This window comes from Camelina sativa, chromosome 7 (assembly GCF_030686135.1).
Source record: "Camelina sativa cultivar CO46 ecotype springtype chromosome 7, ASM3068613v1".
In the NCBI taxonomy this organism is placed as follows: domain Eukaryota; kingdom Viridiplantae; phylum Streptophyta; class Magnoliopsida; order Brassicales; family Brassicaceae; genus Camelina; species Camelina sativa.
Genome location: NC_141886.1, coordinates 8,852,301 through 8,864,949, shown reverse-complemented (window position 1 = coordinate 8,864,949; position 12,649 = coordinate 8,852,301). Strand labels below are relative to the sequence as shown.

Below are 12,649 nucleotides of genomic sequence, written 5' to 3'. Positions count from 1 at the left end.
CGTAACATTCGTCAGGTTATGCATATTACCTAAAAATAGTCTTATCAGACTTCCCTGAAAAGATTAATATACCTTATACTTGAGATATTATACCGGATTTTCTAATCCTAATTAACAAGTGCAGCATCAGCCATCAGGGTCTAGCTTATCCACCACGAAGATATCCTCTAACATATGATAATATTGCTCTCAATCTACAAACACAGAATTGGAGAAGCGAGAGAGATGCTTCCTATAACTTGTTTATTTTATTTTCAGCAACATAAGTTTTGTAATATCGATTGGTTAATTTCAGAAGTCCAAAAAGGTATTTCAACTTATAACATTTGTTTCAGACATCATTTTTTTATATAGTAAAGATAAAACAATTTTTTTTAGTTCAAATAACTTACTAGGCTCCCATCTCACACATCATTATTCATCTTGAAAATGAAAAATCTTGGGAAAGGGGGAGAGGTGGATGCCCAGAGCAGTGAGGTGGACATGAGAGCTTCTTCCATAAAATCCGATGATCTTCGAGCCTTGTCCTCCTCCAAGCACAAAAGACTTACCCTCTAATAATCCTAACAGTAGCGACGTTTTGCCCTTATGAAACTGGAACACGATGGAGGTGATGTGACTCTCAGTGTAAGTCCCCTCGACGGCTTCAATGTAGTCATCGTCGGCAACTATAATCTTTATAAAAGCCATAAATATATATATATATATATATATAGTTATATATATAAAGTAATGAAGCTATAAAGTTGGAAAAGTAAACCAAGTAATTAATGCAACTATAATCTGTATAAAAATTCATAAAACAATTCTCTAGACATCTTGCTGTTAAAATCGTATTTGTAAACTATTTTCCTCCGATCAACTTCCAATCATTGTGTTATACTCAAATATACGAGTGGTTGACAAAAAAAAAACTTATAAAGTATATATATATATATATATATATATAAAACAATTAAGTTAGAAAAATAAATTTACAAAAAATTTCACTGCACTAGTCTTGGTCGCACGAATCCCCATGAGCTGCTCCGACTATAACTACGTTACCCTTGCAGTAATAAAACGTGACAAAGATGACGCCAAAATCAATAAAATCTACAATTATCTTCTTCACATTGTTGAAGAAGCCATCGTCCCACTCGTCTCGTCCAACTCCAACGCTCACTTGTACTCCTCTCAGGAGCGTGAAGCGGGATTCAACCTTCTGTTGTTGGGTTATACCCCTACCGCTCATCTTGAATGTAGGAGCTTGGACCAAACTTGGAAAATAGGTACAGTGAAGAGAACAATCATACTCAACCAAATCTTTTATTTCAATTTCATGGAACTTATCTCCCTTGGAAATAAAAATATAAGGTTTTCGCTCCTCCTTGTTATAACAACATATTACAAGACTCATGATACTTTATCTTCATCGACAAAGTAACTTAGCGGGTAGTTGCTGACTCCTAAATTCGAACATTCAGGAACTAACACACTCATCACATTCACCCACTCTACAGCTTCTCCATCCTCATTTTTAATATTTTCCTTTGTCACCCAAATCTCAATATTCCTTTTATGGTACTCTTTCTCTAAATACGAAAATCGATCATCCCTAAATACCGCAAGTAATCTAGCATGAAATGGATTCACAGTTTTGGTAGGCAATATACAATAGGGTTTAAATTTCTCCGTAGAAAAATCGAAGCTTTGAATAAAATGCTCACGAGACTCATGAAAAATAGCAACCCAATATAAAGTTCCATTCAATGATACACTATTGAGCGAACTATATATATACCAATTCTCGAATGCAAACTCGTACGATTTCCGTTCACTGGATCCAAATTCGGTGACTGTAGCTTTCACGGACGTTGTGTTTGTATCATGGTGGTAATTTGACGTAAAGATTTTGTAGTGCTTGCCAGGTCTACTATTGTCGTATCCAATCCCACTGAAAGCATGAAATCGTTCATTGGATCTAATCCATCTAATCTGTCTTAACCATGGGTTGCAAATCCCGATCCCTTTAAACGTAAAGTAAGTAAACAACCGTCGCAATATTCGACGTTCATGGGCGTTGAAAATGCATCAGCAGGAATATGTGAGGGTAAATCATACACCTCTATTGATGGACAGTCAAGATTAACGTCCACAGAACAAATCTTTGACCCGGCAAACAATATGAATTGTGGAAGAACCAAATCATTGTTGAAGAACTTCCGTTCCTTGAAAAGAGTGTTCCATCTTTTGCAAACAGAACTAAATCGAGCGAGAGTTTTTGTTTGAAAGCGAGAGACTATCTCTTCCTTCAATTCATGTGGAAGTGTCTCAGCTGGTTTCATTATATTCTGTTTAAAAAAAAATTATATAGTACAATAAGATTATATATAGATGGATATGTCAGGATCTGTATCACATAACTATAAGGAATAGGTGAATAAAGGTATATATTGATAATGAGAATGTTTACACATATTTATACAGATAGATTAGGTAAAACCTAAAGCTGATTAATTACATTAAGACCCTTATACATATCTACTCCTATACACCCCCGCAAGATGGAGGAACTCTTGTGACACCAATCTTGGAACAAGCAGTGAGAAATTGTTGGCGAGGAAGAGGCTTAGTTAAAGCATCATCAAGCTGGTCTTTTGTCGAGACATGAAGGACACGGAGCATGCCATTTTGAATGTGATCTCGTGGGAAGTGATAACCAAGTGCAATATGCTTCATCCTAGAGTGAAAAACGGGATTAGCACAGAGGTAAGTGACGCCAATGTTGTCGCAGTATATGACCGGAGGTGTACGAAGTGTAACACCAAGTTCGGTGAGAAGAGAGCAAAGCCACCGGAGCTCAGAAGTGGTGTTGGCAACAGCCCGATATTCCGCCTCTGTTGATGAGCGAGTAACACCTTGTTGCTTCTGAGAGCTCCATGAGATAGGATTGTGACCAAGATAGATCACATAAGCATTAGTGGAGACATAATCATCGACATCACCAGCCCAATCAGCATCAGAAAAAGCATTGAGAGCCATAGGAGATGGTGCACGAAGGAAAATACCATGAGTTTGCGTTCCTACAAGATAACGAAGTACCCGTTTAGCGGCTTGCCAGTGATCGGTGGTCGGCGCATGCATAAACTGGGAGAGACGGTTGACGGCGTAGGAGATATCGGGTCGAGTAAAGGAGAGATATTGAAGGCTGCCTACAACGGACCGATATTGAGTGGGATCACCGAGGATGTTACCGCCATGTTTAGTGAGTTTGGGAGAGGTTGCGCTTGGCGTTGCTACTGGTTTTGCATTGTGCATGTTGTTCTTCGCTAAAAGGTCAACAATATACTTGCGTTGCATGAAATGAAGTCCTGCTTTGGTTCTCGTAGCTTCAATGCCCGGAAAATATGTGAGATCAGTGGGATCTTTGATGGAGAAGCGATCAGCGAAGGAAACAAGCGTTTGAGCAACAAGGACGGAGTTACTACTGGTGACGAGAATATCATCAACATACACAAGCACATACACAAACGAAGACCCACACTTCTTAACAAACAACGACGTATCGGCATGGGAATTAGTGAAACCAGTTTGAAGAAAATGAGTCTTGAGAGACAAGTACCAGGCACGGGAGGTTGCTTTAGACCATAGATTGGCTTACGGAGACGACAGACGTAATCCGGCTTGTCAGGATCGACAAAACCCTCTAGATGAGCCATTAGATTGGCTTAAGAAGGCATTATTAACGGAATTTTCAGTATGTCTTGTGAAATATATATTAAAAATAATTAATACATATATTCTAAAAAACAACGGAATTTTCTTATAAGTGTTTATGCGTTATGAAACCCATATTTCTAAATCTATTTTCCGAATTGATTTTTTAGACCCGTACTCACATCCACCCGCAACCTTTGATTATACTAAAAGGCTTCAAAGTGAATAATAATTAACAATGCTATGCAACATTTGTTCTTAAAAAAGGGGTAATAATATATCCCAACAAAATGTTTTTCAATTTCATTACATCCCCAATTGTTTTTTAATTACGAAAGGAAAGTTTTCTAAAATAATCAATGTTCATCTGCCATTGATTGATGTTCCAGGTCAAGTTTAATTTTTTTTTTAATTCAAATAATTACCAAATTTGTTTTAGTATGATATATAGGAAGCGATATAGACCCAAGTATATAACCATTTAATTTAATGTGCCGCCCATTAAGATTACATTCGTTTAGAATTCTAATTTCGCCTTTGTTAATGATTTAGTCATTTTTGTTCTTGATTTCAATTAAGTGTCTCCATTGTTAATGATTCAGTGGCAATTTGGGTAATTTTAGATCAGTAATTTTGGACATCCTCTAAAATGTACTTCTCTAAGAATGATTTAAACAAAAAAAGTTATTCAGAGTCGTCGCGATCCAAGAAGTTGTTGACTCGCATGATCACACTTGACGTCATTAGAAAAACCAATCTTTTTATGAGCAAGATCATACTCAACCCACACGTTTTGTTGATGATGGTTCCCTATTATAAACGCTTAAATACCCGCAGGCTCCGAGTTGGCGATTGTGAAGCAATACTTCTTCGATCCGGAGCCGGGTACCGGGTACCGGGTACAACAGGTTCTTACCCGACACGGTCAGCGAATGTGAAGCAATACTTCTTCGATCCGGATCCGGGTACCGGGTACCGGGTACAACATAAAGATTAAAATATGAATTAAGAATAAAGATTATCTTATGAATATACCTTGTGATTAAGCCATTGCTATGGCTTGACATCTCTACGGAATGCGTAGGATACAGCCATGAGCCATGTCTAGGTTTGTGGTAATTTTAGAGAGTTGTGTGTTTGATGAGTTAGACAAAAAATGGTTGAACTCTGTTTATAGAGAAGTACGAATGTTAGGGCTGCTTAGAAAATGTTAAACAATTTTGGAATATATTGATTAACATTAACTTTTGACTGTGGATATTTTGTATATTAATCAAATTAAATAGATATGATTGCAAAAAATTAGTGATTCCGTATATTTATAGTTTTGATTTTAGGAATGTTTAGTAATGTATGGAATATATTCAAATATCGTAACTAACAAAAACTAAAGTATATTTCTGTATTTGTTTGGGCTTCTGATCTGTTAACAATGGTTTTGGGTTTTAAATACCCACTAACTTATTTAATTTTGATGCAGATTAGCGGATAAGGAGATGATGAGGATCCGATTACCTATTCGGATGGGTTTGATAGACACGCGGATCCTGCTCTATTAGTTGTTTTTTTCTAGACAAAATTACCCCCAACGATTTCAATAATTCTCTCTTTTATGCTAAATTGAGTGGCATTTTTGGAAATTTTGTGCAATTTTCAATTTTGTATTTCTCTTTTAATAATATTAAGATTCAATAATAAAAATAATATATATATATATATATATATTAAAAAAAATTTGAAATACTTTAAAACAGGATAATCGATGACAATGCTCTAACATATATGATAGTATTGCTCTCCATCTACAAACACGAGAGATGCTTCCTAAAACTTGTTTATTTTATTTTCAGCACATAAATTTTGCAATTTCGATTGGTTAATATCTTTGTTGTAGTTTTCGACAATCTCAAAAGTCCAAAAAAGTATTTCAACTTATAAGATTTAGTTTGAGACATCAATTTTTTATATAGTAAATATAAAAATATATATTGTTAGTTTGAATAAATTACTAGGCTCCCATCTTACACATCATTATTCATCTTGAAAATGAAAAATCTAGGGAGAGGGGGAGAGATGGACGCCCAGAGCAGTGAGATGAACATCAGAACTTCTTCCGTAAAACCCGATGATCTTCGAGCCTCGTCCTCCTCCAAGCACAAAGGGCATACCCTCTAATACTCCTAACAGTTGCGTGTTACGGCCCTTGTGCGACCGGAACGTGATGGAGGTGATGTGACTCTCAGTGTAGGTCCCCTCGATGGCTTCAATATAGTCATCGTCATTAACTGTAAACTTTATTTAAAAAAAAATTATATATATATATATATACATGGAAATAAAACTATAAAGTTAGAAAAATAAAATAAAACAAGAAATGTCACCCCGTAAGTTATTCTCGAATCCCCATGAGCTGCTCCAGCTACAACTACGTAATCCTTGCAGCAGTAAGACTTGACAAAGATGATGCCATAATTATTAAAATTTACAAGTATTGTCTTCACATTTTCGAAGAAGCCATTGTCCCACTCGTCTCCTCCAACGCTCACTTGTACTCCCCTGGGGCGTGCGAAGCGGGATTCAACCTCCTGCTGTGTGATTATACCCCTACCACTCATCTTGAACGTAGGGACTTGGACCAAACTGGAAAAATAGGTACGGTGACGAGCACAATATCGACCACTTGGTTCAACGAAATCTTTAATTTCAATTTCATGGAACTTATCTCCCTTGGCGATATAAATATAAGCTTTTCCCTCCTTGTTATAACAACATATTACAAGACTCATCAAACTTTTATAATCCTCATTGACGAAGTAACTTGGCGGGTAGGAGCTGGAGCTGAATTGTAAACTCGACCATTCAGGAACTGACACACTCATCAGATTCACCCACTCTACAGCTTCTCCATCCCCATTTTTAATATTTTCTTTTGTCACCCAAATTTCAATATTCCTTTTGTAGCAATCTTGCTCTAAAAATGAAAACTGATCTTCCCTAAATACCGAAAGTGATCTAGCATCGGATGGGTTAGCGTTTTTAGTAGGCAGGATACAATAGGGTTTAAATCTCTCCGTAGAAAAGTCAAAACTTTGAATAAAATACTCATAAGACTCATGATTAATAGCAACCCAATATAAAGTTCCATTCAATGATACACTATAGAACGGCATACTTATATCCCAATCCTCGAATGCATTAATCTCGAACGATTTCCATTCATTGGATCCAAACTCGGCGACTATACCTTCCAGAGATGTTTTGTCTACAGAATAGTGGTAATCAGACCTAAAGATCTTGTAGTGCTTGTCAGCTCTACTATTTTCGTATCCCATCCCACTGAAATCTCGTGGTGCTTTCCAGTTTGAAACATTGGATCTAATCCATCTAATCTGTCCTAACCATGGGTTGTAAATCCCGAAACCTTTATTCGTAACATAAGATAATAACCCGTCGCAGTATTCGACGTGCATAATCATTGTTGAAAATACATACGAGGGAATATCTGAGGGTAAATTATACACCTCTATAGATGGACCGTCAAGATTAACGTCCACGGAACAAATCTTGGGCCCGGAAAACAAGATGAATTGTGGACGGGCGAGACCCAAATAATTGTTGAAGAACCTCCGTTCCTTGAAAAGATTGTTCCATCTTTTGCAAACAGAACTAAATCGAGCGCGAATTTTTATTGGAAGGTAAGAGAGTATCTCTTCCTCCAATTCATGTGGAAGTGTCTCAGCTGGTTGCATTACTATATACTCTGTTTATGGATGAGGTTTATGATTTAAAAAAAAATGTTATATTACAATAAGATTTTATATATATAGATGGATATGTCAAGATGTGTATCACAGAAATTTAATATTTACATATACTAGTAATATTACTAAAAGAAAATAATAGGTGGAAAAAAAAAGAAATGTACTTTTGTCCAAAAATGATTATAATAAGAAGAAAGAATATATAAAAATGAAATGACTATAGATATGAGACAATTAATATTCATTGTAAAAAGAAAATATAAAGAAAATAACTTTGTTTTAGATTGGATGTGAATTGACTAGATTTGTAGCATAAAAATAATAAGTATACCACAATTTAGATAAATAATAAATTATGGCAAATAATATCCCTCTTTAAAACATGTTTAATTTGATAAATAAATATAATTTTTTAGAAAAGTCTCTTTTTGAAAATGTCCATTTTAAAAATTACAAGTATTAAATTTGAAAATTTAATAAAATTTAATAAGATTTATAAGGTATTTATGGATGATAACTATTACTCGAAACAAAGGATTTATGGGATCCCTGTTTGTGTTGTCACATATATCGTTAAGGATAATCACATATTTACTAATTACAGTTTCAGGAAGTTCAGCTTGGATGAATCCCTGTTTGTGTTGTCATCATCTTTAAGATTCTATGCTTCTCCGAACTCTGTCCAAAATTTTGCAAGTTAGTTTGCTAAACATATTTTCATGTAAACTACTGTGAAACACATACCCATGCTAGTGAATCAACTTCCTTTCTGTTTCATGTTTCTTGGTGTAGAACTAAGAGAGTTGCTCTGATCTGATTAGTTGTTCTTGAAACTCCAATTATTGTCACTCATGCATAGTTGTTGGTGTCAATGATTTGAATCACACTAAAGAGAGTTTCAGGAATTTGTTTATATCTATGAACTCTTGTACATCTTGGTTTCATGGATTCTTGGCTTTCATTTTCTAGCTCTAAACTTAAAGCAAGATCTTCCCATGTTTCATAGCTTAACTTTAATTTGTCTACCTGATGAGGATAATAAGAACGAGAGCTAAGTTAAGTGCGTATCAGTTATGATGTTTGGAGATGTGGAAAAACATGAAACCAGAAGTCATATAAGCTTCATATTTTCACTTTTTCTTTCTTCATATTTTTGTACTAAGCTCCATGAAATTCATGAAATTTATGTAATAATATGTTAATATAATGTTATTTGGTCAACATATATACTGCTATCTTATAATGTCACACCCATCCCCATTAAATTATTTCTGATCGTGCCATTATTCAACTGATAGCTATTATTATTTCTGCTTAACCTCTTATTTCTTGTCTCTTAGTAACATTTTCTTCTAGATCGAAGTTTTAAACTTTTGACAAGAGAAGTTTGTTGTTTACCGATTAAAGACATGCAAGAAAGATCTAGATTGGTGTATATTTAATTCCCGGTTCAACTTCTTTTGCTATACTGTATATTGGTCTTTTGTCAACAATTTATATTTAAACCAGCCAATTAAACTTAGAAAAGGTCAGCTCATGTCACACAATGATACGACTGCGTTTTAAAGCTGAAAACACGAACAAGTCCAGCATGGCGGTTTTTGAGAAACCAATTAAAAAATTGAAATTTATTTAACTCTTACGCGCCAATCCTCCAAACGCTTTAGCGCAATAAGCCAAAAGTAAAACTATGGTTCGTTAACGTATTACACTATTACGTTTGTATTATCTAAGTGATCTTCACTTTAACAATGATTTTATTTGATGTGAATATATAATAAATGATTTTTGTTAAAATGATATTGTTCAACCATGAATTTTAATAGTTCTTTACATTTAATATTATTGGTTATAAGATTTGTAGATGTATATTAATTTATCTTTTTGTCTATTAAAAATTAATGCTTTTAAATTATGGTAACTTAAAAAAAAATTATCATTAACTCCATTATTATCCAAAATATTATTAGCATGAGGTTTCTAATAAAGTGTATTAAAGTTTTTTCTCAATTAAATATATAAAATTCAGATATCATTATTTTTAATTAAAATTGCATAAAAATTAATAACAAATTATCTAAATTCATCCAAAATCATCTAAAAAAAATTCTATTACACCTCTTAAAGAGACTAGAATATGACAGAAGTACATGTTAGAACACCAAGTATGGAATAAATTTGTGAGTAATATGTCATGCATCATGAAAAATCGGTTTAATTTGGTATTCAAAATTAATTCAATGGTTTGGTTTTAGTTAACCCATAAACTCATTTAAATTCAATCCATTTCAATCCAATCCATTAAACTCGTAAACCAATTTGACTCATTAACCCATTAATACTCAAATTATCAACTCAATAAGTTTTTGGATTGGTTTGATTTGAGTTAATCCATTAATTTGAACCCATTTTGACATCCCTTGTCAAGCTTAATATATTTTTCATTTTTAAGACAATCAAAACTGAATATACCATTACACGTTTCTTGAGCCAACTAAAAAATATAAAAAATTAAAAACAAAAATATTAGATTCAATTGGCAATTACCCTTATCCGAATACAATGCATTCAACTACTAAGACTCTCGAGACATACAATCAAAACAAAAAACACGCTTGATATTGATCTCTTTCACATCTTCCTAAATTTTTTAAAAAAATTTAAATTAACCATGACTTCTTTCATACAATAATTCACTATAATATGTTACTATTCATACTCAGTTTATTGACAGCTTCCATCGTAAAAGACTACTAGACTCTCTATTCCAAATGTGATCGTATTGAAAAATACTGGATATTTTTTTGTCAAATTAAAGAATTGGGAGGGTATTTACGTACACCACCGTGGCTCTCATTGCGGGTTGTTGAATAATGTTTTTTCATACTATGATGAAGATCAGGATTAGATGGATGGAAGTTGGAGACTCAAACTCCAGGTTCTTCCATACTATGATGAAGATCAGGAACACGTCAAATTCCATCAATATGTACTAAGACCTGATGGGAGAGGTTCATCAGTTAGCCGAGACATATTTCTCTTCCATCTTATGCACTCCTAAGGGGGATTTCTGCCCCTTCTTGACAGATTTCTTAGGCAGGCTCATCACGACTAAGTTAAATTCCCCTCATTTATGATTGCCTTCTAGTGAGGTTTCTTCTGGTGAGATAAGGGCAGCCTTGATGTATCTGTTTTTGAATAAAACATCGGGTCCTAATGGCTACTGGTTGATTTTATAGAGATTCCTAGCATGTTCTGGGGCATGAGTTCATTAAGGCAGTGAAAGCTTTTTTTGCATCCTCCTTCTTGTCGTCTTGTGTCAACGCCACTTCTCTGGTTTTGATCTCAAAGCGTAGGGGAGCTGAAGATCTAAGGGATTTCAGACAAAGTGATCTCTCGCATACTTTCAGACAGACTAAAGAAGATCTTTCCTTTTGTTATCTTTCCAAATCAGACCGCTTTTATCAGGGATAGACTACTGATCGAAAATGTTCTTTTAAAATCAGAGGTTTTTCAGGGTTATCACTTGGACTCTCTCTCGCCAAGGATCACCTTAAAAGTGAATATCTCCTAATCATTTAATTCCGTTCGGTGGGATTTTGTTATGTCAGCACTAACTTCGTATGGAGTTCCCGATTTGTTTGTGTAGTGAATTAAAAGTTGCATATGTTCTCCAAGTTTCTCTATTAGCATAAATGGAGTCACGTCGGGGTATTTTAAGGGTAAAACTGGTCTCAGGTTAGGGGATTCTTTGTCTCCAATCCTCTTAGTGATGCTTATGAATGGCCTATCTTTAAAGCTCATTAAAGTGGCTTAGAATGGAATTTTGTTATCATCCAGGTTCTGAGGATTTAGAGCTTACTAATTTATGTTTCACTGATGATTTACTAATATTCTTTGAAGGGTCGGAAGCTTCTCTGGCTGGAGTCTTCACGGTCTTATCATAGTTTGAAAATTCTTTGGCCTCTCAGTTAATATCTCAAAAACCTCCATGTTTTCCTCTGGCTTAAGTAAGGATACATTGGATCGTATGAGAACAAAATTTCCACTTCCAATTGCCTCTCTGCCTGTTCGATATCTAGGGCTCCCTCTCTTTTCTAGAAAGCTGACAATAAAGGATTGTGACCCATTAATCTCAAAGATTAGGGTAAAGATGAACTCCTGGCTTCATCGCCATTTGAGCTTAGCGGGTAGGCTGCAGATGCTATCTACAATCATTTCAGGTATAGTAGGATTCTGGACTAGTGCTTTCCTCCTTCCTAAGAAGGTCATTAAGCGCGTAAATAGTCTTTTCAGCTCCTTTTGATGGAATGGGTGTCTGGATAAGCCCTCAGGGGCAAAAGTTGCATAGGAGAATTTATGTTATCCTAAGAGGGAAGGTGGCCTCGGTTTGCAATCATGGTCATCTTGGAATGAAACTTGTGCTCTGAAGCTTATCTGGATGCTCTACTTCAGAGCAGGTTCTATTTGGGTGGCTTGAGTTCGGAGGAAATACCTATCTTCTGCAAGTCTTTGGGCGCTAAATGAAAACTCCTCTATGGTCACAAAGCTATAAAATTCCTCAAAATTAAGGTGGGTACAGGGGAGGATACTTTTTTCTGGTGGGATCCTTGGACACCTTTTGGCTCTCTTCTTCATTTTCTTAAGTCTGATGCTCCACATCGACTTGGAATACCCTTGTCTCCATTGGTTTTAGACTACAAAATGGGTGCAGCTTGGAACCTTCCCTCTGCAAGATCAGAATCATTTCTTGAAGTCCTCAGCTTCATCACTACTTGATATGTTACGGTTTTGACTCACTTTGACCCCGTTTATTTGATAGTTTTGTAGTTGTTTGAGTCCTTTTCAGGTTATAATACGAGGCTAGGAAGCTAAAAGCAAGGATTGGAACAGCAGGAGCAATCGGAGCAGAAAGGAGTTGAATTGGAGCAGAAAAGCTGATTTTAGACCCAGGAGCACATGCTCCCGATTTCCGAGCACATGCTCCCAACTTTACGGTTTCATGACGACACGTGGCAAGCATCTAGGCGCCGATTCCCTGCCTAATTCCCCTTATTTTAGGCGATCCTTTGTGAGAGAAAGAGAGAGGATATCGATTTTTAATAGGAAGATTTGAATTTGGATTCTTTCCTTATTTTTCTCTACTTGTATGCTATTTAACCTAGGGTTTTTAGGGGAGAGAATATACT

General features: G+C 35.3%; 1 protein-coding gene, 2 long non-coding RNA genes and 1 pseudogene across 4 annotated transcripts; 1 reads left to right on the top strand and 3 right to left on the bottom strand.

The window, feature by feature from the left end:
- Nucleotides 1–414: 414 nt before the first annotated feature.
- LOC104704454 (jacalin-related lectin 38 pseudogene) lies at nt 415–2,327 on the bottom strand (annotated as a pseudogene).
- A 3,283-nt stretch (nt 2,328–5,610) lies between these two features.
- On the bottom strand, nt 5,611–7,488 carry LOC104700765 (jacalin-related lectin 38-like). Of its 2 annotated transcripts, none has more exons than XM_010416338.2 (2): nt 6,081–7,488; nt 5,611–5,991 (listed from the first exon to the last, which is right to left on the bottom strand). In XM_010416338.2, exons 1-2 carry the CDS (start codon nt 7,446–7,448, stop codon nt 5,755–5,757), a joined length of 1,605 nt encoding a protein of 534 aa, XP_010414640.2. In that variant the 5' UTR covers nt 7,449–7,488; the 3' UTR covers nt 5,611–5,754. The 2 variants fall into 2 exon arrangements, with proteins under 2 accessions (XP_010414640.2, XP_087316315.1); XM_087460189.1 differs by having other exon boundaries at nt 5,611–5,984.
- Nucleotides 7,489–8,000: 512 nt separating this feature from the next.
- On the bottom strand, nt 8,001–8,345 carry LOC147941067 (uncharacterized). The gene is made up of 2 exons (XR_015562879.1): nt 8,205–8,345; nt 8,001–8,138 (listed from the first exon to the last, which is right to left on the bottom strand). It is a non-coding gene; the product is annotated as an uncharacterized LOC147941067 (long non-coding RNA).
- Nucleotides 8,016–8,685, top strand: LOC147941066 (uncharacterized). The gene is made up of 2 exons (XR_015562878.1): nt 8,016–8,156; nt 8,253–8,685. It is a non-coding gene; the product is annotated as an uncharacterized LOC147941066 (long non-coding RNA).
- The last annotated feature ends 3,964 nt before the right edge of the window (nt 8,686–12,649 follow it).

Coding starts and splice junctions, on each gene's coding strand:
- LOC104700765 (XM_010416338.2), bottom strand. CDS start 7,448: ATGCAACCAGCTGAGACACTTCCACATGAATTGGAGGAAGAGATACTC. Junction 5,992..6,080: donor ATTCGAGAATAACTTACGGG/GTGACATTTCTT, acceptor TTTTAAATAAAG/TTTACAGTTAATGACGATGA.